At 43.0% G+C, this 25,211-nt stretch overlaps 2 protein-coding genes across 2 annotated transcripts in view; one reads left to right on the top strand and one right to left on the bottom strand.

Annotated features, from left to right (window-relative positions):
- LOC8037437 (pleckstrin homology domain-containing family G member 7) overlaps positions 1 to 15,345 on the top strand; it is a 38,131-nt gene extending 22,786 nt beyond the window's left edge. The window contains exons 12-17 of the mRNA XM_029987282.4: positions 1,689 to 1,804; positions 3,628 to 3,721; positions 3,837 to 3,922; positions 8,132 to 8,276; positions 8,379 to 8,476; positions 12,035 to 15,345. Of these exons, the coding sequence (XP_029843142.2) occupies positions 1,689 to 1,804; positions 3,628 to 3,721; positions 3,837 to 3,922; positions 8,132 to 8,276; positions 8,379 to 8,476; positions 12,035 to 12,142 (647 nt within the window). The 3' untranslated portion in view covers positions 12,143 to 15,345. The remainder of the gene's footprint in view (positions 1 to 1,688; positions 1,805 to 3,627; positions 3,722 to 3,836; positions 3,923 to 8,131; positions 8,277 to 8,378; positions 8,477 to 12,034) is intronic.
- An 86-nt stretch (positions 15,346 to 15,431) lies between these two features.
- LOC121836875 (splicing factor 3A subunit 3-like) lies at positions 15,432 to 22,474 on the bottom strand. Its single transcript, XM_042292162.1, has 6 exons — positions 22,388 to 22,474; positions 18,214 to 18,375; positions 16,600 to 16,710; positions 16,252 to 16,342; positions 15,593 to 15,648; positions 15,432 to 15,509 (listed from the first exon to the last, which is right to left on the bottom strand). The coding sequence occupies exons 1-6, from the start codon at positions 22,472 to 22,474 to the stop codon at positions 15,432 to 15,434; spliced, it is 585 nt and encodes a 194-aa protein (XP_042148096.1).
- Between the last annotated feature and the right edge of the window lie 2,737 nt (positions 22,475 to 25,211).

Genomic DNA, 25,211 nt, shown 5'->3' with positions numbered 1-25,211 from the left:
AAAAAGGATTTGCTTCGATACTCAATAAAACGAAACAAAAATAGAAAAGCCTAAATGACTTTGTCCAAGAACAGGAGAGTTTGATATGTTACGTCATCAGACGAAATTTGGCGCTCGTTGCTACAGTAGGAAGTTGTTAAGCAACGCCCGGCGAGGTCGCAACATACTATCGATCTTTAAAAGTACTCACTGTTGGGCTAGTTGGTGATGAACATTTTGAACCATGCTTAAAAGCGCTAAAAAGACGAACACGAGAGAGAAGACAAACACGGGCTCTGCTGCCCGTGTTTGTCTTCTCTCGCGCGTTCGTCTTTTTAGCGCCTTGAACCATGGCTCAACATTATCAGTCTTGAAAACATTACTTAAAAAAAGTAATCAATTACAATTACTAATACTCTCGGTTAAAATTAATCCAAATCGATTGTTTTATTACCCGAGGAAAAAGTAAATAAACATTACTTGAAAAAGTGACCGTTACTTTTCCGATTGCTTCAAGTTTTCGCAACGGCATACCTTTCTGTCGGTTTTAAAACGGTTCTTTCACGCTGTTCATTATTAGATTAGAATCAGCGGATTACAAACTACTCATCTTCTAAATCCACCACATTTGGTAGCTCGTCCCTCAGTCAGGGATTTGGTTTGAGGATTCCTCGCTAGGAAGGTCGTGGAAACAGAGGGTACCATTAGGAATTAGGGAAGGAAAAATAGTAACAGTGCGAAGTATTATAACTTTACTACTTTCAAAAGTAAACAGAATACTCTCGTAATTACTACCTAATAAGTGGAATGGAATTATTACGAAATTATTTTAAAAAGTAATCGATCACAAGTAATTTGATTACTTGTAATGAGTACCCTATACAACTCTGCTCAAGATCACACACGCGAGCGCATGCATTTTAAAAAGAAACTGTGAGTTCACTTTGCTGTACAGCACAGAGACAGCCAATCAAGGGGAACAACAGAACGACACCAACGAATCACCGAGCTCATAATTCGATTATATCCAAAAATGGCGGCGTGCGCAGGGACAATGAACAAGGAGGGACGGATGGATGGATGGATGGGGGCTAATGGCTGTACCCTTTAGAACGAGCGGTAGCTTCTGCCACCTAGCCTTGAAACCAAAAGTAAAACGTCATGTTCATTGTCCCTGTGCACATCGCACGTTTTGGTCTAATCGTATTCTGGGCTCCTTCATTCGCTGAATTTCATTTCTTTTTTTTTTTCTTTTTTTTCTGCTTTGCCGTTATTTGTGTTTTTGTTTTCTGCAGAAAAAAAAGCGAACGCACAAACCTTTTTTTCCGGGTATTATTGATTTTGAGGAAGGTCCTAAGCCGGGTAATGGCCCCTCAAACCCAGAGCGCTTCTCGACCTAGAGCTAATGATATGTCAGAGTGCTGCGCCACTAGCACGGAGACGTGGCCGCACCTGGAGCTTGTAAGTGGAACACTCGTGCCTCCTAGCTCGGGACGTTCTCCTAAGCGGTCTCCAACAGCTACTGTAAATTGATGCCGCATTTGCTGATAGTTCAAATCGCACGTTTGTTGAAAAGGCATTATTTATTTGTTTTCCTGTTTACTTTCGTGCTAATAAAATTGTTCACAAAAGTCTATTATGATCCAATAGGCAAAGCTAAAACATGAAAAAAGAATATTTACTGTAGCGGGGATTTTCTTTTTCTTCAGGTGAGCTGGATGACAAGATGAAGTGGCTCAAGAACTTTGAACGATTGTTAGAAATCCAGAGGAACATCATATGGCCTTCGGTCACCGAGTTGGATCCGAAAGCGTTTATTCCGGAGGTATGCTTCGTTTCCAGGATTCTATTGTCAGCGTTACGTCGACTGTGTGCTTACCGTAGTATCCCGAGAGATAGCCCACCTAAAATTGAAGGGGAATTTCGTGAAAATAAGGAGTGGGCTAACTTTCGGTGTGCAATTTAGAGAAGCTGAAAAAAATTATCTTTTTAGATATTGTGTCTCTGCCAAACTTGCTATTGCGGCGAGGGGGCACTGAAGCAAAGATGACTGTACTTCCCAGTCAGCAATGTTCGCTTATATCCAGCCATAATGAACTATAGCCGTTTCCACCTTAAGAAAAAAAAAAAGGAAGTTCTGCTCAATGTTCATACGCCGTGCGGAGAATTTCTTACAAGATTTGGTTGTCGGAGGCAGAAGCGATGCATCTGGCGTTTGAAATGTGTACGTCTTGATGGGATAACATATATCTAATCTAAAATGCACGTACATATATCTCATTTCTCAGCATAAAGAGGGAAATTAGTGATGCTGCGCGAGAAGCCGTACTTTTGTTACCACGGTTCTTGGGGTGAAAACGAGTATAGACGCATTCACTTCGCAGTCATCATTGATTCGAACACAACGATCACTAGGAGGGGGCTCTATTTTGGTACTTAAAAGAAAATAACAAATCAAGCCGAAAATAGGGGTGGGGCATCTATCGGGGTTTGTTTGCACGTGTTGCTGCCAACGCGTGCTAGCGGACGATATGGCGAATCTCCTTTATCTGGGATATCTTCTGTGAATTGGATGTTCCAGAGAAAAGAGAACCTTGTTGTTGTTGTTTTGTTTTCTGTCAGCGTAGAAATAGACTACGCATCGCCGGACGTTCAGTGTCCGCCCAAATGTGGCGGAATTGGATGCCAAAGTTGCAGAATTTGCCGTCATCAAACTCTAAAGTTATATGCGATTTTTAAAAGTTTGCGTTTGGGAAATGTCGCCCGTAGCAAATGCCATTCATTTCTACGTATTCATAAACTTCTTTGGCTGTCGCTTTTTTTTCCTTTTTTATTGAAACTTTCCGAAAATTGCTTGTAACTTTTTAATCAAATAAGGTTGAGTTCTGAAACCTTGGCGTCTGCTTCTATCCGCTAGCTCTATATTTAAGCGGTGACTCAGCTTTCGGAAATGCGTAGTTTATTTCTGCCGCGCGCAAGACATATCTATTTTTGTTTTTCTTTTGTTTTTCCTCAAGCACTTGGTATTTCTTGAACAATTTCCTTCATGTCCCTACGGCGCCTAAAAAAGTATGTTCGTAGCTCTAGATTATTTTGTCCGCAAATGTATACATCTGGAAACATATAACAATATACAAGGCGTTTCTCCAAACAATGTGCACTTACTTTTTTTTTTTTGCTTCTTTGTCACAAAAATAAATTGCTAATCGCCGAACGCCCATTCTCCACTTAGATGTAACGCTAGAGTTCAAATTTTTAGAGCAAACTGTTATGTTCATCAAAAGTTATGTGATCTTCTCAAATGTTCAGGGGGAAAATGGTGACCGACGGAGTCCTCGAATACGTGGAGCTGAATGGCGTCAGTTAGCAAGGACGGGTCACATTTTCCCATTGAAATTTTAAGAAAAACACTTATAACTCTTGATCGAGAAAAGCGTTGGTTCTGAAACATTGGCATCTGGGTCAGGCCGCTAGAGCTACATTTGGGGAAAAAATGAGCGTTCCAGAGTGCGTAAATTATTTTTTCAATAAAAAAATAACATCAACTTTCTCTTTAAAGGGGGGGGGGGGGGGGGGGACATGCTCTCATACGAGCCAAATGTTTTGGGTAGCGCTTGATCAAACGTTATCAATATCGCTTTGTTGCAGTTTCTAAAGACGCCGCTCGCTAAACAACCCTGCGAGAGACTGATCGTCAGTCCGAGGCGCCAGATAATCTATGAAGGAGCCTTACAGCTGCTCGGTAAGGACTGGGCATCACCCGTGCACAGCCAGATATGAGTTCTCGATTCCGTTCGTGTTTTTTGTTATGTTTTTTGAACACCCACGTGTCTTTTTTTCTTTTTCTTTTTTTCCAGATAGCGGAAAGCCATCCGAGGTTTATGTGGTTCTCTTTGACGATATGATTCTTATTACCAGAAGAAAAAAAGGGCTGCATAAAAAGGTAATCCGACGAGACATCTGCACTAGTGATAGTGCACTTTGGATATTTGTATTTCTAAGACGTTGTCACCTGAAGTGAAGCCCGTTATTTCCCAGTTAATTCTATATGCATGATTGTTCATTTGCTTATTCGTTAGTTTGTTTGCTTGCTTTCTTATTTGTTTGTTGGCCTTATTGTTTTGTAACGTTTGTCTAAAGACGGCAATTTGCGCAGAACTCTCTAGCAAAACAAAAAAAAGCATTATGTAATCAAAAACCTCGAGATAAAAAAAAAAAATGCGAGAGATTCTCATCATATCGGTGGGCTCTGTGCGTGTAGTTCCTGTGTATTTTGACCACCGCCGGACTGGACGCGCGTTCTTCTACGAAGCGACAAGGTGTGCGCTCAGATAACACCACCTAGAAGACTAGTCGTGCGTATGACGTCATCATTAGTTCATCGTAGGCCCTCCCCAAGCAGCAAACACACTGAAGCTTTACGAGAGATGCCGAAAAGCTTATTGTGAGACACGGCAAGACGCGCTGGTGGCCATGATGACGCATCACAAACCAAGAACAGGCGGGCCCATAATAAGCCACGCCCTTCTTAAGCTGTCAGTGACGTCAGCAAAGTTACTATTGAGCGAATCCCCAGTCAGGACCGACCAGACTTCTCCTGCGAAAACTAGGCATCCCAGATAAAACCGATTGGTGCCGTAATGAGTCACTGCCTTGGGGCCAATTTAGTGAGGCTCACTCGCGGACGATATCAAAAGACCTCCAGTGCTGTCTAACGGAAGAAAGCTGAGTCATCATCGAGGCTTCTGTGTGAACCATCAGCATTTTAGCGGCTGTTCGACATTTGTCGTTAATCCCCACTCAGTCAGCAAACACCGGCGTGATTTCGTCCGCCATTTTGTTATCATGAGTTGTCTGGTGCGTGCTGAAGGCGATTATTCTGAAGATTTAAAAGTCGTCCTCAAATCAGGTACTGCACGAAAGCTTATAAGTTTCATTGCGCCTCTTTTACCTTTTATCTCTGTTTCTTCTAATAAATAAATCATTTCCTCACTCCCTCACTCCAACAGCAAAATGGCGGATTGATGTCATGTGACAACCCGCTTATTATCGTGTATCCCGCGTCGCGAGCTTATTATCGAAGGCCCAGAAAACTAATTGTTCAACCTGCCGACATGATGGATTCAGCCACGTTTGATTTTGCCTTTCGTCGTGTTTGTATTTTGCGAAATGAGCATGAACTCAGCATCGCCGTCAGCTAGTGAGGAGAAACATTTAAGAGCCGCTGAAGCCTCGATAAGAGTTGAGCTTTCTCTTGATATAGACAGCGCGACAGACCTTGTAAGCCACGCGCTCACCTGGGCTTTTTTATATCGTCCGCGTTTCAGATAATAAAGTGCTTGATTAATTTGCGTAATTACAGTTTTGGCTAGTAAAAATAAATAGACGATTTCCCTTGATGGGGGGAGCATCATTAAAACTGCTAAAGCAGTAAACGCTACAAAAACTTTAGAGTGCTACCTTTTGTGCTACAGACGTAGGCCGGCAAAGCAAAAGTGGGAATAGCGATAAAAAAAAAAAATATATATATATATATATATATATATATATATATATATACAGGGTATCACAAAAACAATTTACAAGATTTTTTTTTTACCGCAAACATAAACTACGCATCGCCGAACGCTCATTCTCCGCCCAAAGGTAGCGCTAGAGGTCACAACCAGATGCCAAAGTGTGAGCCCAATCCGATAACTTGATCAAAAGTTATATGTGATTTTCTAAAAAATTCAATGGAAAAATGGAGCCCATTTTTGTCCGCTTTCGGTTTCTGGTGCCATAGAGCCCCATGTATTCGAAAACTTCGTCGGCCACCATTTTCCCATTGAAATTTTCAGAAGATCACTTATAACTTTTGATAAAGTTATCGGATCGGGCTGAAACTTTGGCATCTGGTTGTGACCTCTAGCGCTACCTTTGAGCGGAGAATCAGCGTTCGGCGATGCCTAGTTTACTTTTGCAACAAGAAATACAATGTAATTTTTTTTTTTTTTTTTTTTTTTTTGACGCCCTGTTTACTTCTACGTTGGCGCGCCGGAGTTAGTTGCATTTTCAAGGTCTTTTTTTTTTTTACCTTGACTTATTTTAATCTTAATTATACTAAACTCTTCAATAAATAGGCCCCTTGACAGTGACCAACAGAGTACCTATCTTATTCATGAGCGACGCATAGTTCATAGAAAAATCTTTCGGCCGTTCTTTGGCAAATCATACGGTATATAAGCGAACTATATGGCCGGCTGCGTTCCTATTGCAATATTCTCTACATGTCATCGTTGCTGGGGTGCAATGCACGGGACATACTGTGCATTTCTGTTAAAACCCTCTCAGCAGTAAGATAGGTACTGTATTGGTCACTGTCAAGGGGCCTGTTTGTTGAAGAGTTTAGTATAATTAAGTTTATAATAAGTCAAGTTAAAAAAAAAAAGTGGAGGACAGCATAAAAAAAAAACTTGCGTTTTGTCAGCTTTGTGCTATCATACGCACACCGGACAAGGTCCTTATTCTCCTAATAGTGAGTCTCATAATAAAATTTAAAAAAAACATATTGAGCAAACGCTTAATAAGTAAAATTCGCCGTAACCACCACAAAAAGAAAAAAAGTGGCACGCTCTTTTTATGTTGCCGCTCTTCACTTAAAAATGGTTTCTTTTGATGGCTCTTTAAACAAGTGCGTCTAACCACCCCTAATTTTTTTATTATTTTTTGCACGCGCTTGCATTAGTAGCGTTGTGCACTATTTACGGAACAGAGCGCATCAAGTTGGAAATATTTGGTGTTGTTCAGTCGGTGCTATGTTTCATACAATATACTTACCTCTACTTTTGTGCACCTGTCACTGTCCTCCTTAAATGCTTGCGAAGGGCTATGTAAACAGTATGTTTACCAGTAAAGCCCAAGTTCAAGATCGTTTCTCTCGGCGACAGATAATGAGATATTCTCCTAAACCCAGTGCTGTCACATGATCAAAAAAAAGTAAGATGAAGTGCTTTTTTTATGCTGTAAAAGTCATTTTATGTTCCTTCTTTTTTATGGTATAAAAATTAATTTTGTTTTGGCCAGTTTTCGAACATTTAGAAAATTACTGGTCACAGACAGTTTTCTTGAAAGCCGTGAGAATATGTGTGTTGTGTCTCTTTTTTAAGTTTTATTGGTGTTTGCATGTGCATGAAGGGAACATGGAGGAGCCAGCATGGTCACCAACCAAGAGATCCTCAGGTCAAAAGAGTTGAGAAGTCTTGCTTTTCTCCCAAGATTAAACATTACAGTGTCAACAGATCTAATTTCAGTTTAAAAATTGGCAGTTATTTTTAGTGGCACAGAAAGGGGGTGCTGTTCGTTGATGATTCTTTCAACATTTTATCCAATCGTATCCTTCAACATTTTATCCAATCGTACTGATTATTATGAAAATAGTAATAGTAGAACTGAAGCTTTTTTTTGTCTTTATTATTTTTTAGTTCATATTACTTTTTTTAAGTATATTGATTTTGTTCTCAAGAAATAAGGAGTCTCATTTAGCAAGCAGATAATACAGGGCAATACAGACCACGGGCGTAGCCAGAGTGCAAAAGGGGAGGTTCATATAAAGTTTTAGCGGCCCTCGGCGAAATGTTGGCAATCCTGTATAATGTGTAGGCTATATGCATATATAGCTTTTTGGGGTTGTGTGTATGTTTATACAGCCTAGAACTTGGTCTGCCTCCAAGGGCGACGAGTCTCCCAGCTGTAGATGAGCAATTTAGCCAGTGCGGCACAACCGCTAGCCTGGGGTCTTTAACGTGCATCACGCACTAGTGATACACGACCGCACGCCGGTACGATGATCATCCAAATCGAAACGGGCAGGGGCGGGGATTCCCAAATCATAGAAACGCAAACCTCCCCTCCCCCCCCCCCCTCCTCCCCCCACACTGAAAAAAAAAGAGTTTTGGCTACGTTGCTGGTTTACACTGAAGCAATGTCGTATAACGCGCATTTCAATTCATGGTTCCTGAAACGATGACTTTTGTGAAGAGATTGATCAGCTTAAAAAAAAAACTGCCATATCGGATGACAGCTTTTGCACAGAGAATAAGCCCATATCTTTCCGTGTGATTTGGCACAACATCCACTATACCTTAAAAAAAATCACGCTTTACTTGCACAGAAATCGTCCATCACAGAAAACTGGGCCAGTACCTGCAGCAAGGGCAATTCCATTCATGAAGGGGGCTTCAAGTATGTGGTCTACAAGCAGCCCCTGTCCCTGGACAGGATATGCATCCACGACGTCACCGTACAAGATGGATCAGGTAAGGAGCTGGACGTTGAAAGTTTACTGCTTTCATATTTTAAAAGTCCGTGTGACGTCCTGATGCAGAAACCATGCTCACTTATATTTCTATCGTTTTCAGCCAATAACCTGAAAAATGCCTTTGTATTCGTCTGCCTAAACCGGTTTCAACAAATTGTCACGGTCCACACGTTCCAGGCACAAAACGAAAGTGGAAAGGTAATAGATCAATTCATCAATCCGCATTTTTTACTCTATTAATTCCACAGTTGTTTCTCTTGTTCATCCATTTACTGGCCCGTAGATTATGCCAAGTTTCCTTCATAACAAAAATATTTGAAAAGCTTAGCCAATGATGCGCACATACTTTTTCAAACCATAAATATAGTCTGCAATAAAAACGAGTAGGGCATTCTGGGTCCCTATCATTTCGTCGAAACTCGTTTCGTGGAATTACGTTTCGTGGACAACTTTTCGTGGACACACGTTTCATGGACACACGTTTCGTCGACAGTGTAACGTTTCGTCGACAATCGTTTCGTCGACAGCACCACCGTAAAACGTTTCGTCGACAAACTTTTTTTTTTCTTTTTTGCGGTTTTGAAAGGAATGCCGGAAACTTAAGGTACATGCGCTTGTAAGAGATGAAAAAGACGATGCCTAGGGCAGTTTTGAGCGGGTGCTCGTTTCCACGAAACGATCTGTCGATGAAACATCGCAGTGTCGACGAAACGATTTGTCCATGAAACGTCGTTCGACGAACCAATTGCCACCGGGGCATTCTACATCTTTATAAATTTGAAACAGTCGGAATTTCTTAAGGGAAATATTCTTGAAACATGGATAATAGCAGTGTTGGCGGTAACGCTTTACAAGTAATGGCGTAACCGGTAACGCGTTACTTTTTTCTGTAACGTAGTAACGTACTCGTTACTTTTCCAAAACAGTAACGGGTGACGTACTTACGCTACTTATTTCGAATAACGGGTACTCGTTACCTCCTCTTCCCGCCTGGAAAAACTACACTTGACTTTTTTTGTGTGTGTGTTTCTGTACTTAGTTTTACCTCAAGTCCAGACGCAGCCGATGAAATGAGCTGGTGGGATCACTCAGACAGGGTCAAAAGTGCACAATTATGGTGATCGTTATGTTTTCTTTACTTGTGCCATCGTCGCTGAACCAATTATAAAAAAAAAAAAGAAAAGCCTAGTGACTTGCGCTTTTGACACTGCTTCATAGGTCCCATTCGCTCGTAGCGTATAGGCGTATAGGCGCCAAGTCGCCAGTTATTGCACTCATTCCACATACCTTCAGTATTTTGCCTCTTTCCCCACGCAAAAGTCCCACTTTAGAAAAACCTCAACGCCTCTGCCCTTAGTACCAATGTCAGAAAACGCTATCGATAAAAAAAAAACAATAAAAAACGCTGTTGCCGTCAATTTATAAATAGAAAGTAACGTAAAAGTAATGTAAGTTACTTTTTATCGGTAACGGTGGCGGTAAAGCGTTCCTTTTATTTTGAAGTGACGTAGGTCGGCAATGCGTTCTTTTATTTTGCCTGTAACACTGGATGATAGTGAGACTGTTCCAGTAGGTCACTATGACTGGTTGTCAGTGCGCATGCAGGAATTACTTAGAACCAGTGCGCATGCAGGAATTACTTAGAATGCACACAATCCATACAAAGATCACGGGGTTGTCCAACCTCAACCTTTGAGTTAGCCGCGAGCATGATAAGAACGTCGAATGCCCTTCTAAGTAAAAATTCAAATGTCTAGGTTTGAAAACATGTTCAAGTGTTCTCAAACTCTTCGCCCTCGAGGAACCTCCATCTGCCTTGAATGGCAGCCGAGGAACCGCTCCCAGTCTCGGCGTTAATGCAGTAAAGCGGTACAGAAGCTCATAGGCCATGCAAACAGTGGTGCCCATGCTAGGGAGTATTCGGCACGCAGTTGTGCGTTAGTAGATTAGTTAATCCGCTAAAACATTGCTTTAGCAGGGAAAACTGTTTACCTAGAAGCAGTGTTGGGCAAAATGCATATAAAAGGTACTTGATAAAGTACACAGTAAATGAGAGGTTATGTACAGTACTTCAAATGAAGGTAGTAAGTACACTGGGCGCAATGTTCAGTCCTTGGAAAAGTTTAGAGCCCACCGCGCGCGCGGCCGGAGCGAGCTCGTTTCTGTGCGGCGGCACAGCTCCCGTCGGCATTCGCTGGCTGCGAGGTTTTTGAGAGTGAGTGTGAACTTCGCTCTTGCGTCGCGCTCGCTTTGATAACGCGGTGAGTGTGACGCAAGAGCAAAGTTCGCCCTCACTCTCGAAAACCTCGCTGCCAGCGAGTGCTGACGGTAGTGGCGCCGCTGCACAAGAGTGAGCTCGCTCCGGCTGCGCGCGCGGTGGGCTCTAAGCTTTTGGCAAAGAATGTCATTGAAGTAAAGTACCATAACCGCAATGTGCTTTCAAAGTGAAGTAAAAGTACTTTTTAACATCTATCATGCTGCACTTTCTTTCCTCTATACATTTTTTTTTTTCTAACTGGCATGCATTGTTCCAGGGGTAATCGGGGCGGCATCAGTTATTTTCGAAAATGGCAGCGAATATTGGGTAAAGAAAACACTGTAGATAAAGTGAAGTGGCCAGAAAGTGGTTATTTTCGGAATGGCACCAAATTCGGAAATCCCTCCTCCCCAAGAGGATTGCTTGCGGAACTTCAGCAAGCAATCCTCTCGGGGAGGAGTGTCCTTTCCCAATATTTTTAACCTCCTCGCATGCGCTGACCAAGCAAGAACTGGCCAGAGCTCGAAATGCTGTGGGAAAGCCGCCCCAGTACAAACGGAGCAATGCATTGTCTGCTCGCGTTTCTGGTGAAAGTAGAATATCCCTAAAAGGTTTGTTTGGGCTATCTTTACCCTATAAATATTCCTCCCAGTATTTCTTCAGAGTTGACAAAGCATCATTTTGTGATACAAATTTAACAAGATCAAATTTGGGGAATGTGCTCTGAAGTCGGGAGTCGTAGTTTCCTCGGAAAGTGCCAGAAAAAATAGTATGTTAAGTAAACTACAAACAAGTACACATACTCAGAGAATGTACTTCAAGTAAAGTACAAGCTTTCCATCTACTTGAAGTAGTGCTTAATGTACAGGGTGTCACAAAAGAAAATTTACACGGTCTTTTTTACCGCAAAAATAAACTAGGCATCGCCGAACGCTCATTCTCCGCCCAAAGGCAGAGCTAGAGGTCACAACCAGATGCCAAAGTTTCAGCCCGATCCAATAACTTAATCAAAAGTTATAAATGATTTTCTGAAAATTTCAATGGGAAAATGGAGCCCATTTTTGCCCGTTTTCGGTTTCTGGTGCCATACAACCCCATGTGTTTGAAAACTCCGTCGGCCGCCATTTTCCCATTGAAATTTTCAGAAAATCGCTTATCACTTTTGATTAAGTTATCGGATCGGGCTGATACTTTGGCATCTGGTTGTGACCTCTAGCTCTACCTTTGGGCGGAGAATGAGCGTTCGGCGATGCCTAGTTTATTTTTGCGGTAAAAAAGACCGTGTAAATTTTCTTTTGTGACACCCTGTACTTGAAGTACTTCCCAACACCGCTCAGAAGCAAGGACGGTCAACGAGACTTGGGAGATCAGGGAACACCTGAAGGTACTCTGGGAAGCACCTGTATTCCTAGGGCACGGTTTGAGAACCCATGTTGTAGAGAGTTGAAAGACCGTGCCGAGTTTATTAAGTCTGTCCATTCCGACATCTCTCCCACCAGCTCACATGGCTCACGAAGCTGAAGGACACCGTGGACAGGTGGAAACGTACCCTTCAGAATACTGTCTTCAGAAATCAGAGGATTCCACCCAGTGGCGGCTTGAAGTAGAGGACGACTTTCCATGCAACAGTCGACGAACCGTGTATATATACTTAGAGGTTCGACAGAGGAGCACGCCAAAACAAATTATCATGTTCTTACACCAGTAAGTTGAGGAGCGCGAGACGTGTGTTTTTTTTAAACACTGCTTTCGTGTTGAGAAGAGTGTCTTTCGGTTTCTACCCTGTTCACCCCGATTGTCGCACCAGAAACTCTCTTTTCCCCGAAAGCACATTATATGCCTTTGTCACAGATTGTGGGTAATGCAGTGAACACTATGGAGATTCCACAAGTACTATCAGTTTACTAACATGCAGGTACAAGCGTCCGTGATATACCATACTAGCGAGTTGGCGACCTTGAGGTCAAATTCAACACATTCATAGTTTGGAAAGATTTTTAATTTATAAAAGTGTGGTTGAACAACGTTTAAAAATGTGCTCACAAAATATCTCTAAGCATGAATGCTGCATTTAAGGCGATGTATATTGGAGCGAACCGCTCACATGCAAGGGTAATGGCAGGCTCATAGCTGCACTTTGAACAATCAGTAAAGTGACTCATGAAACCTTTGCGTAACAAACTAAAAGTTGTAATTTTGCTGATTTTAGATGTGGTCAACTTAGCAGTGTCCGTTGTACCTGCACTTTTAACAAAACGTGATGAGTGCTGTTGCTTTAATCTTACTAGGCAGAACAGTTTAAAAAAAAATGCACAAGCTTGTACCGATTTGCAGCCAACAAACTTTTGATGCTACACTATGTGCTACCGTGGTCATTTGTACAATGTTCCTCTATCCTTACTTTTCTCATGAACTTTCGTTTTTTGACATTTTTTGTGGAATTATTTTGGTAGAGATTCTAGGCACTGGCAGTTTGTGATTCAATATTTTGCCCATTTAGGGCAAAACTATGACACCTGGCTTAGTACACAAAATAACCTGCTGAGAAATGTGATATAATTATCTACTATCGAACGAGATACTGCTGGTTATTTCACAAGGAAATTTGAATACTTAGCTGCACGAGAGTAGATATATATGTACATAGACATACACTAGGTAGACGACTGTAAATACAACCTTGACATGTTGGTTAATGTATGTGTTAACACACATTTGATGATTGAAAATGTAGGCGAATTACAGTACTTTGTTATTCCTTATTAAATCTTGATAAAATCGTTAGGGTGTAATCTGGAACCCCAGCCAAAAATATTGTTTCCCCCTAGGAACTGAACATTGTGTATCCAACAACACAATAGGACCATTCACAAAATTTCACCTCATCATCATCCGAAAAACAGACTGGGCTTCTTGAACCCCTCTTACAATGCAATACCTTAACACTTTGTGAAAAAAGCATATGGATTGCCTCCAGAAATTGAGGGTATTATCCTCTAGAAATGTCCCATGGGAACCACAGGTTGCCACAAGACCCTTCATGCTCCATGAAATGAAAAAGGAAGCTCGAAATCAAAAGTAATGCACCTTCAGCAGAATTCTCAACTCCCAGAGGCAATTTTGTGGCAAAACTTTACTATTTCAAGTTCGAATTTAGAGGGCAGTATTGAAAGTATGCAGTTTGTTGATGTACCAAAACTGCACCCCATTCGTTTGGTAAGAATGGCCCTTTCGTGGAGATGCTATTGTGATATTTCGTTTTTACTTGCTCATTTCAACTGTATTGAAACAAATTTAATTTAATCTGCTTGCAGGTTTAGATTGTGCACGTTTTTACCTGAAAACAGGCATCAGGGCCCAGATCTGTCACTAACACATGCATACATGTATGAACTCCATGTACATAGGTTCACTGTCCATGCATCCCAAAGAGCAATGATTTTATTTAAACTTTGCAACAAGCAAAGAGAATGTAAATAGCGTTGTGCACCTTCAGTTTATGTATATACATAGTTAATTGTTATCATTTAGAATGTTGTGCTTCCGTAAGTGATCCATCTGCAAGAGACATGAATAGCACCAACTGTATGTTGCCCACGAGCCAAAACTTACCCATTTCCGATGTCTCAGAAAGTATGTGAAAAAACCGCTCTTACAAAGAAAAATGTTGCTTATATTTCAAAAGGAATTGCCGACGATGTTGCGCATATTGAGTTCCAGTAACTCTGGTCACTTAGTGCCATATCTAGTTTTATATTTGGTTAATTGTAAAGTACCCGATCAGGCTCAAACATTTTTGCAACGATAGAGTCTAGGTATCGTTTGCAACGATACTTAGAAATAAAATGATCCGAAACTAAATAGTGCAACTGGCTGCATGTTTTGTGAACCTACTTGCGGTTGCAATGCTTCGATGAATACAAAGGTCCCCTATCAAAAGTTGGTGGTTTCAAACAGACAATTGGGTGTGGCAATTCCACTCCTAACCCTGTCTACAGTTACTTAGCAAGCAACCTTTTAATGTATTAAACGTGTCGAGTAACAATTTTTTTTCCCCCTAGAATTACAGACTATTGCTCATAAGTGGCACATTCTCCTCCGATTCCATCTCTCTCCAAGCCAACAAACTTCAAAGAAGTGCCTGTCAAACAATGTCTACTATAGACATAGAAAGATATCTAGCAAACCCCACAAGACACCTTGCACCATACATGTTGGTTGCTTTAATTAGGTCATAACATGTAGTGCCAGGCACAGCTCTGCTGTGCATTTCAGTTCCATTGTCACTCATTGAGTTACTCAAGAAGTTGATCTGTTACATCTGAGATGGCTGAACTTACCTATGAAATGTGCCAACTCAAAATGTTTTCATACCTCCAGACACTGTCAACAAAGGGTGTTGTATAGTTTTAGAACATGCAATGTCACACGATACCACAGCAAGTTATTGCTGCGGGGAGATTTTAAAAAATAAATCCATGGTCATCCATCTTCGGCAAGCTGACCAGAAATTGTGGGATTAGGTGCACTGCAGGCATGGTCGGGGCTGTGTCATGACTAACGGCATTGTTCCAAGGACTTGTGAATGTCCTTGGACTTATATGAGCCCCACAAATGTTGCAGGACCTACAAGGATCTTTCATATGCAAGACCATCTAACATACAGTTCTAGGTCAGCTTCTTCCAAAAATTGTAAACAGCACAATAGAGATGTCGGCACATATTTTATTATGATGTCATAAACCGAGTAGAAGATAAACCTGTTCACAAATGATGTTGTCTTTTGTAAATAAAAGATTATTCACTTTTATTTCTGTTCCAATTGTAGTCAATGATTCAGTTGCAATGTGATGCAGCAAAAACGATTGTGAAACTCTTCCCTCGAAGAAAAAAGTATCACAGCAGTCCTTGACGCTTGAGATCTTCGAAGGTCTTCTTGTTGACTACATTTCCGTGGGTGTCCTCGTACTCCTCCTGCCAACAGAAGGCGGTGTTTTTAGCCCCGGATGCAACACAGGCTGAGATATACGCTCACAAAACCGAGGGTTGGCACTGACCTCAGTCACCGCCTGGAACCTTTCCTTAGACTTTTCGTCCTTCAGCTTGTTCCAAACTGAAACGGGCATATCAATCCATTTCGATACAAATCAATGAAAGAACCTTGGGCTGTTCAAAGGTGTTTTTTTTAGCTAACTAAACTAAACACATTTCTGGAATGCCCAAGTTTTACTCTTTCTGGCATTACCTCTAAATTCAAAATAGCTATTTGTAAAACGGCAATAAAGGTGATGCCGAAACGAAGATTAAAATTTTCCTGCGCTCTCCAGCAGGACGACGTCATGCATGTGCTATAACTTGCAAGTCGAGTAGGCAGCTTCAGAAACATTATTGTGCCTCATATTACAACATCTGACGTCACATTTCCAGTGTTGCCAGTAGACCCTCTCAGCCTCTCGGACCAAAGTTAAAACTTCAATAAGTTTGCAGAAACAAATATTATTGTGACTTGCAACTTGTAGTTTCCAGTTCTCATAATGTCTATTATTGTGTTGAACCAATCTTGAGGCAAATACTATCGAAACTTTGAAGTCTGACCATGTCGACTAATTTAGGTAACTTTTGCTGGAGAGTTATTTGTAGCAGGCGAAGCCACAAAACTACCTTTGAAAACAAGGAAATATAAGGAATGATGGGACAAAATCGTAATGACACATACGCGTCAAAGCATCCTCGATGCTCGTGACATTGGCGAAGTGGGCTGTGTTGGGGATCCCGAGACACCTCATTCCATGGGCGTGTCGCCATTCCTAGGTGACAAAACAAAAGGGCGTTTTCAGTACGAGTATAAAACAGCAAGGAGCGTATTCAATGAAACGAATGCATTTGCAAATCATTTAATATTTTAATTCACACAATGGCATACCCAAGGCACCACTATCGGCACTCCAGCAATCCACCCGTATGAGTACGAAATTGGGAGGATTTAGGTCTAAACACACAGAAATAGCGAAAGGTGCCGGGGATGCCTCAACTGCCTAAAAGGAAAGAAAGAAATTGTCCTCACCGCAAAGTGTCTTTGGAACGCTTTGGGCCCTCTGTAGATAAAGTTGCCACAGATTTCGCATGTGTAGCTGATGTTCAGGCCATGCAACTTGTACAGCCAGTACGGAATGGGCTGAAAGCAAATGAGACGCAATGAGCCAACACTGGGACAGCAATAGAAAAAACACTTGTGGACACTCGTTTACAACCAATAAAAAAAAGTGATAACCATTTGAGTGCATACATAAGGTACTTCATTTCCAGGCATTATTTTTGAATATGAATTGGCAAGGCAGGTAAAAGTAACTTGTTGTATCCTGCAAACATAGAATAGGGAAACAAGCTGTTTTTTACCTGCATTAATTTCAGGATTTTGAAGTTTTTGAGCTCTACCCTCTCACTCACAGAAAAAAAAAAAAAAAAATACTTAATTGCCTAGAAACATGATTTTTACAAATGAAAATAGTGAAACAAAGACCAGAAGGTTTCAACTGGTGCTTGTCACTGAAATGATGGGCTTATTCAAATTAATCTCTGCCAAAAAGAAGAGCTCCATGTAGTCTCAATTTGTTATAACAGACCTTGATAGTGACCAAGATTTCAGACTGTTGTAAAAGTATTCTGTGAGAGCAAATACAAAGTTGAACCTAAACCACAAATAGGAAAACTAACCGAAATTCAGAAATAAGTATGTTACATCCAAATGTCTTGTGTAAACAGGTCTGTTGTAACAAGTTTATACTGTATACTAAAAATAGTATGCATCAGGTAAGTGGATGCCTTTTTCAAACTTGCAATGCCTCTTCTGCAGAGACCATGCAGCAATTTGTTTGAGATGATAGTGAAAATACCTCACTGATGGTTGTTGGTCTTTTTAATTATGACTCTGCCGCCACCATAACAAATATGGCTTGTCAATTTCCCTTCAGCTACCTACAAGAGCCCGAGTCAAAGGGAACCTCGTGCTAGCCCATCCGGAGCAGCTCAGAAGCACATGGATTCGCATTTGTAACTTTTAGAGAAGAGCAAATGGAGCTTGCATCTGCGAGAAAACTAGGTTTGCCTGTGACATTGAATGGGTTAAAAAAAAATCAAAAATAAATAACAGCAGATAACCATGGGATGGGGTTCCTCATATTCATAGAATTCATAACCTTCAGGCTGGGAGTAAATCTTTTTCCTAAAGTACCTAAAAAAAGAAAGAAGTGCACCCTACACTTTTTGACCATTCCGAAAATATGCAGCGCCTTCCAAAGACTTTTTGACGCACCACCCCGATCTGATGTGCAGCGCGTGAAGGATTTCTCACGAATAGAAGGAGCGGCTCATGTTGGCTTAGCACTTTGCGATTTTAGAGTGAAAAGAAAGCAGGACGATGATGAAACAAGGTCAGCTTTGTGACGTGTTCACTCTATTTGCTTTGGTTTCTGAACTTGCAGCGGTAAGAGAGAGAAAGCCAGTACGGAGCGTACGGTTTGACCCAAGCACACGTCGGGATGGCCCCGCAAATCCCCGCACTGGGCAGTGCAATGTGGAGTCGGCATGTGGCCTCTAGATAATCCGGAAAGCTCTATAGCAGTCTTTCAAAGGAAACAGTCGAGTCGACGTTAGAGACAGAGAGAACCCAGGTGCCAACCTTCCCGTCCCATCCCAGGGGCAGGTTCTTGGGATTGTAGATGACATCGTTGTCCTCGTCCTCCGACTCACTCTCGCTGATCTCGTTGTCGGACTCCTCCCTTTCTCCCACGGTCCTGGCCTGCTTGCGCTGCACGTTCTCCTTGGTGCCTTGCCTCTGCTCCTGCAATCGGGAGAAAAAGACGGGGTCTGCTCTCACTCACTATCGTTATTAACCCCTTAACCTTTTTTAGTTTTTTTTTTCTTTTTTTTAAATATCTTGTTTTTGACTGTTTAATAGACCGATCTCACTAAATGTTTGATGCATGCATGACGCCACCATAACTTTAGTTCACAGGAGGCAGACAGTAGCGCACAAGAGGGATTGTGTCATCTCGTCCTCTACACACGCAGAGCTCCAGCGAGGTTGTCGCACCTTAGAATGACTGAAATTCCCTCTATGCGCTGCAGTAGTGGTGGCATAGTCAAACAGGCAGGTGAGAAAGGTCTATTGTGGCCTCCAAAATCAAATTTGTTGCCTTTCAAATCAAACTTCTAACCAAAAATGTAGAGCCCTTCCACTTCACAGGAAGATGGAGGACCAGCGAAGCTGTTATCTTTACGACGTCTAGGACGGTGCCTAGAGGACGTCAAGGAAGACCTCAAGGACGACTTCTTGGATGACCTCAAGGACAACTTCTAAGAAAACGCCTAGACAAATTCAGCCTTTCCACTCTGGCGAAAACCAGAGTGGAAAGGCTGGAAAGGTCGCCACCATCTATGAGCGACAGCGGCAACCAGACAACTGCAAGCCGGTTGTCTGGTTAATGCCGTCGCTCATAGATGGCGGTAGCTGTCCAGAGTTTTGTGTCGACATTTGTTTGCCCGCAGTAACAACACTGGGGAAACTAGCCCTTAACAGCTCTACTGCAAGATCGAATAGAGCTTTTTGAAAAGGCCAGTGTTGCCACCTGTCGGCAGGGCCACAAACTATGTCATGGATGAGCCTGGGTTGTCCATATTGGTTGAGTGCATTAACCGGGGAAAGCAGACGAGCTATGCTCAACCTGAACGGTTTGAAAATGGTGCCACGATGGCAAGCTTGGCTTGTCCAAAACAGTTCAGGGTTGAAGGAGACAATTAGAACTTTTGCTGTCGGTTTGCCTATCTGGGCCCGTTTGCTCGAAGCGCTAACCGCGGCTAAAGTTAGCCGCAGTACCTAGGAGAGGGATTTTGAGGTCACGTGACTGGCTCGGTAGGGATGCGGGGAAACATGGCAGTGCCCCACTGAGTGAGCGCCGGTCGCTTTGGAACTAATAGGTCGTTGTAGCTGCAATACCGGCGCGTTAGTCAGCAACGAATAATGCAGGAGTCTTTCGCTTTGCCTTACCTCACTCAAACTGCAAAGCATGGGCAATGACATCGCCGCATTTTTTAGATAGTGTTTCGATTCTGGGCATTTCTAAGCCTAAATGAACGCGATAATTGTCGGCATGGCGACGTCTTTGGAAAGCGGATTGTTGATAGCCCACAAAAGCAGACAGCGTCCCGACAGACTTTTTTCTAAATTATCTAAGCATTGCGAGGAGAACGCTTGAAGTGTAATTCTACGATTCACGCGCTGGCCTTCCTCTTATAAAAGATTTGAAGTAAAAAATCATAATAAGGCTTTAACGAACGCGCATGCAAGGCAAAATTTATTTTATACTTTTTGCTTTCGAATGGCTACTACTGCGGACGCCAGCACGTGCGACGCGTGCAACTACAGTCGTAGCATGCATCTCGGTGCTTGGATAATTTAGAAAAAAGGTCTGTTGGGACGCCGTCTGCTTTTGTGTCCTATCAACAATCCGCTTTCCAAAGACGTTGCTATGCCGACAATTATCGCGTTCATTTAGGCTCAGGGGTGCCCAGAATCGAAACACTATCTAAAAAATGCAGCGATGTCATTGCCCATGCTTTGCGGTTTAAGTGAGATAAGGCAAAGCGAAAGCCTCCTGCACCATCTGTTGCTGACTAACGCGCCCGATATTGCAACCACAACGACATATTAGTTCCAAAGCGAGCGGCGCTCACTCACTGGGGCACTGCCATGTTTCCCCGCATCCCTACCGTGCCCAGTCACCTGATCTCAAAATCCCTCTCCTAGGTACTGCGGCTAACTTTAGCCGCGGTTAGTGCTTCGAGCAAACGGGCCCTGATCCTCAGGATAAACTCTTCCTATTTGCAAAGCAGGGCAGGGGTATCACTTTTACAAAAGAAGAACACTGATAAGGCATTAATTTCTCCTTTCCCTTCCCCCACGGTCTTCTTCCTTAATCTCAAGGTCACATATATGCAATGTGCCCAGTGCTATTATTTTCCTTCCAAATCCAACACATGCAGAACTAGCTATTGGCATTGTGCGATTCATTTGGTTCAGCTCCGCTGAAGGTAGAACAGAAAGTGTGCTGCAATGAAATCTTGAAAGCTTAGAAGTAGAAAAAAAGAAAAAAAAAAAATCCTTCAGTGAATAGCTACCTGCAGCACTTCATGCACACTGGTGTTTAGGTCAATACAAGGAGCAAAGCAATGTGCCTCCTAGTGATTTCTCTCGTAGATGTTAGGCGTTTTATGGACCCCTTAAGGGTACACGCTCCAGGGAAACCTTTTTTTTTTTTTTCATATTTGGAATAGCTTTATGAAAATTTCACTGTCTATAGGGCTTAATCTCCTCTTTCTAAATTTTTTTTATTAGTTTCGACATAGCTGCTTTTGACGATGTTCTGCATGCAGTACATATATGAAAAAAACTGCACCCTTGTGCACTCGTGGGGCATTGCAATAAGTATCAAAGAGCATTGTAAAATAGGCCAATATGTTCCCTGGGAACCACAGATTGCAAGTAACACCAAGAATGACGTGTGTGAAATCTCCTTCATTTAAAAAAAAAAAAATTGGAGACCACGAAAATGGCATGTTCAAAGGGCAGACAAATATTTTTTGCAATTTGTATGACTATAGTTATATACATTGTAACAGAACCTTGACAGTTGCATTCTACAAACCTCGGAGCATGAGCATGCCAAATTTAGTTGAGATGGGACGACAAGAAGTACAAAAATTCTTGTGCACAAACTCTGGAGATGACACAAAACAACAAAAGGAGAAAAACACGTTTGAATGTTATCAAGGATGTGCACTAGTAAAAGAGCAGCCTAGTTGACATGAAATTTGACCACAATGCATGCCAGGGCTTTGCGAAACGGCACAGAAGTTTAGAATCGTGCCGCGCCATATGTGGCTCTTTCACAGTCCATGCGAGCAGTGATCTGAACACGCGCCCGCTTCATCATTTGGCGGTGATGGGATCTTGCTTCAGCAGTCCCTTTGGTGGTCATGCTGGCAATGCATTTCTTCTTGCACTTATTGCTGAGCGTGATGAGTTCCTGAGATCCGAAGATGCCAAGCTCCTGTAGCACTTGTTCAAAGCTTGTGTGTCCGTTGTTGAACCATAAGGTTGTAATGGCAGCGGTCATCTCCACGACAGTGCACGAGCGTCTTGGGGCACAGCATCCAAATTTTGCCATTGAGTGACTCAGCAGCATTCTGAGTCTTCCCTTGTACGCAGCGGGACAGCAGCTTTTTTTCCATCAGCCTCTTGTAAATGGGCAGCCCTTGACCTGAGCAGTTGTGAGGATCGGAGTGCGTGGCGGTACTGGTTCACCCAGGGCTTGTGCTCTCTTGTGCTTGCAACAGGAAGATTCGCCATCTGGACAGAACATGTGGCTGCTGGCAAGATCAGTGGAGCAGGAGTGAAAGTAAGATGCCCAGATAGCACAATACATTCCCCGGACACTTAATCTGTTACTGGTGATGGCGATCTGAAAGTAGCTCTGCAGCTTCTGGATAGTTCCATTCGTGAGCTTTTGTCCCCGTGGCACTGGTGTCTTGAGCTCCTGGAGTCCAGTGCTCAATTGCTTTGCCACATGGTCTGTGCAGTCTTCTTTCACAATGGGGGCAGTCCCATAGAAGTTTGCCTCAGACACATCAGCATAGGCCTTGCTGTCTCTGTCACTGAGGAATGTCATGAATTGAAGAAATGTTGCATACAACGAGGTCCTCTGCCAGATCCTCATTGCAGCTTCTGTTTCCATGGCATGGGATGACCTGTCAGTGTTTTTCTCATGCACCAACTTGTGGAAAGCTTGCCAGACCTCCTCCTCTCCTTCATCCTCGAAATCCTTGTACCTGCTGCAGCTCAGACGGTACAGTAGTTCGAGAGAACTTTGGTGTCTAAGCATAGTCCTGTGTCAAAAGATATTGCTGTGCCAATGCCATTATGGCTCTTGTGTCCTCTGTACCATACTGTTGCCATGTACCGTCTAACATAATGGCTAGCTGAGTAGCTTCCACCTCTTCTGCTGTTATCTTCCTGGTCAATTCCAGGTTCACGGCGGCAGCTTTCGTTACGGCGAGGTGCACTTTTTTTGTGATCCCAGCGAAGGTCTTGTGGTGCATGGGCTTCGGCAGACCAAGGAGTACACAAAACTGTGAAAGTGGTTTGCGTCAAATTCCGATTGCGCGTGCAGCAACCACTGCCTTGACATTCATGGCGTAACTGTCCCAAGAGCTGTCGTTTCCGGTCTTGCCACACGACTCCCCACTGACGTTCTCGGTCGCAGAGGCATGCCTCGAAGAATGGGTTGACGAAAGCACAGACGTAGGGCACGCATCATTCTGACAGCACGGCTCCAGAAACAATGCTAAACCCTTCTATTTAGCGGCCAATTGCTGGACGGCGAGTTCGCATTTTCTGCAGGTTGAGCATACCGCGCCACTAAAGAGATTTCATCGCGCCGATCTCGCAGATCACAGTACTTGCACGCTCCCACCATCTCCAGCAATCTCACCGTTTTTAAAGATCCTGATCTTCTTTTCCGATGCACTAATGAACTCGTCAGCACTGCCGACGAAACTCAGGCGATCGGACACTGAAGCGTAGCCCCGACCGAGGTTAGGGTTAGCTGCCGCGGATGAACTTTTCTTCTTTGAAGCTTTCCGCTTGCCCTTTTGGCGACTTCCTTTGAACTTGTGTGTCGGCCGAAACTTCCGAGTTCGAAAGTCGAGTTTTCGGTCGACGTCCATCACGAAGAAAGCAGAATGATTGAACAAATCGTTGGTTCTGATTTTAGGAGCAGTGTGATGCTAAAACAGTGAGTAGGCTTCACTGCACAGCACGTTGCTCTCGGCCAATGGCGGAGCCACAATTGCATCGTGTGATTTAAAGGCCACTGGTGATGCGCGTTTGCAGCGGGAAAAAACATTTATTTCTTATTATTTGCAACCAGAATACGAAACTATCGACGACAGTTTCAGAGTGAAGCAGCAAGGGCCACGCACCGAAATGAACGCAATGGCGGGTGACGCCGCGATCAAAAGAATCATGTGCTCAAAAATGGCTCAGATTTGCGCTGTTTTCCATCGCGAGAAGGGCTTAAAACTCATGTCCGACTAATTTCACTATGATATCCGGGCTTGATTCTTTTATACGCAAAAGACGAACGTTCAAAGCTACTGAAACACTAAAAAACGCAAAATCACTTTTTCTCGAAAAAACTGATTTTTCGACCTGCATCTCCCCTTAAACGCATTTTACTGAACAGGTAAAAGATGTCTTATCATGAAGTGTCCTAAATTATTTAGAGTGATTACGCTAAAGAACTAGGAGCGATAACATAAACTAAATTGCTGTAAATTGCTCCAGTTCATGTACCATTTCACAGGCACTGAAAGTCACACTAATGTAAAGAATAAAGAAATACGCCAACCAAAAAGTCGAAAAATTGTCCCAACGTTTCGAAACAGTTTGTTTCTTCCTCAGGGGCGACTAAACGGGATAATAGCTTCTTTGTCTTTCTTTGAACTGGCTATCTCTTCTTCTTCATTGTCGATTGCTGGTTGTCTTCGTTTCGCCTGCGCCGTCTTGATTGTATCTCGTAACCCATGAACATATAAACTGGGTAAGGTGCCTAGAGACCTATTGATGTTATTTGCGGTGTTTTGAATATGCCAGGATTCTATCAGCTGTCTTTTGCGTAGGTTCGTCTCAGTACCCAGAATGCTTGCATCTTCAAATCCGATACGGTGGTCATTAACTTCACAGTGCTCCGCCAGAGCACTGCGTTCGCGGTCGAAGTTGCGTACGTCATTTTTGTGTTGACGGAGCCGTTCTTGGAAGTTTTCAGTTTCTCCAATGTAGGAGGCGGGGCACTGGGTGCAGGATATTTGGTAAATTACACCCTGGGCCCTTTCCTTGGGGGGACGACTTTTTGGCCGAGGTAGAAAACGCCCGAGTGTGGTCACAGGTTTATGGGCCACGGTGACGTGTTCTTTTGCAAAAATCCTGGGTAGTGTTTCACTTATCCCTTTTGTGTAGGGTATGCTGATGCGTGCAATCGGTTTAGGACGTGCAGTCCCAGTAGGTTGCCCGTCTCGGCGACTGCGGTTTAGACGGTGAGTGATCTGGCGAATGAAGTTACCTGTGTATCCATTATTTTTTAGGTCACGGGTGATCGCTTGCTCCTCTTTCCTTTTGTCTGTTGCAGATGAACATATATTCTTTGCCCTCATCAGAAGTGTCGAAACTACTGACGCTTTGTGACTTAGCGGGTGGTTTGAATCAAATTGGAGGTATCGTCCCGTGTGCGTAGGCTTCCTATACACTGTAAAATTCAGTGCCTCACCCTGTCTTTTGATTAGCACGTCAAGGAAAGGTAAACTGCCAGGCAGATATCTGCCGAACATGTTTACCTTCAAGTCTTTGCTCCAAGACTTTGGGCGGGAGACAGCACAACTGGCGAAGCGGTATGTCAACATAAACCGCAGCATCTCTTCATTCGAAACGCACCTGGAATTTACCAAGGTGTGCCGCGACAGGCAAGTGGTCCCTCAAAGTCTACACCTCAAACGCCATGTTAACACACAGGAAGGCCACAAGATTGTGATGCGTGCAGAGCACCTGCTGGTAAAGGCGTGACT

The sequence above is a fragment of the Ixodes scapularis genome, unplaced genomic scaffold (genome assembly GCF_016920785.2).
Source record: "Ixodes scapularis isolate PalLabHiFi unplaced genomic scaffold, ASM1692078v2 PGA_scaffold2__306_contigs__length_199485367, whole genome shotgun sequence".
NCBI lineage: Eukaryota > Metazoa > Arthropoda > Arachnida > Ixodida > Ixodidae > Ixodes > Ixodes scapularis.
Note: the sequence above shows the minus strand (reverse complement) of the source record. Positions and strands in the feature narration are given on the sequence as shown.

What these genes read in the sequence shown, in the direction of transcription:
- LOC121836875 (XM_042292162.1), bottom strand. Translation starts at nt 22,474, where the DNA reads ATGCTTAGACACCAAAGTTCTCTCGAACTACTGTACCGTCTGAGCTGC. An exon ending in AGGATGAAGGAGAGGAGGAG is followed by an intron (nt 18,376 to 22,387) that starts GTCTGGCAAGCT and finishes TCCCGATTGCAG; the next exon opens with GAGCAGAGGCAAGGCACCAA. An exon ending in CATCGAGGATGCTTTGACGC is followed by an intron (nt 15,649 to 16,251) that starts GTATGTGTCATT and finishes TGCCCGTTTCAG; the next exon opens with TTTGGAACAAGCTGAAGGAC.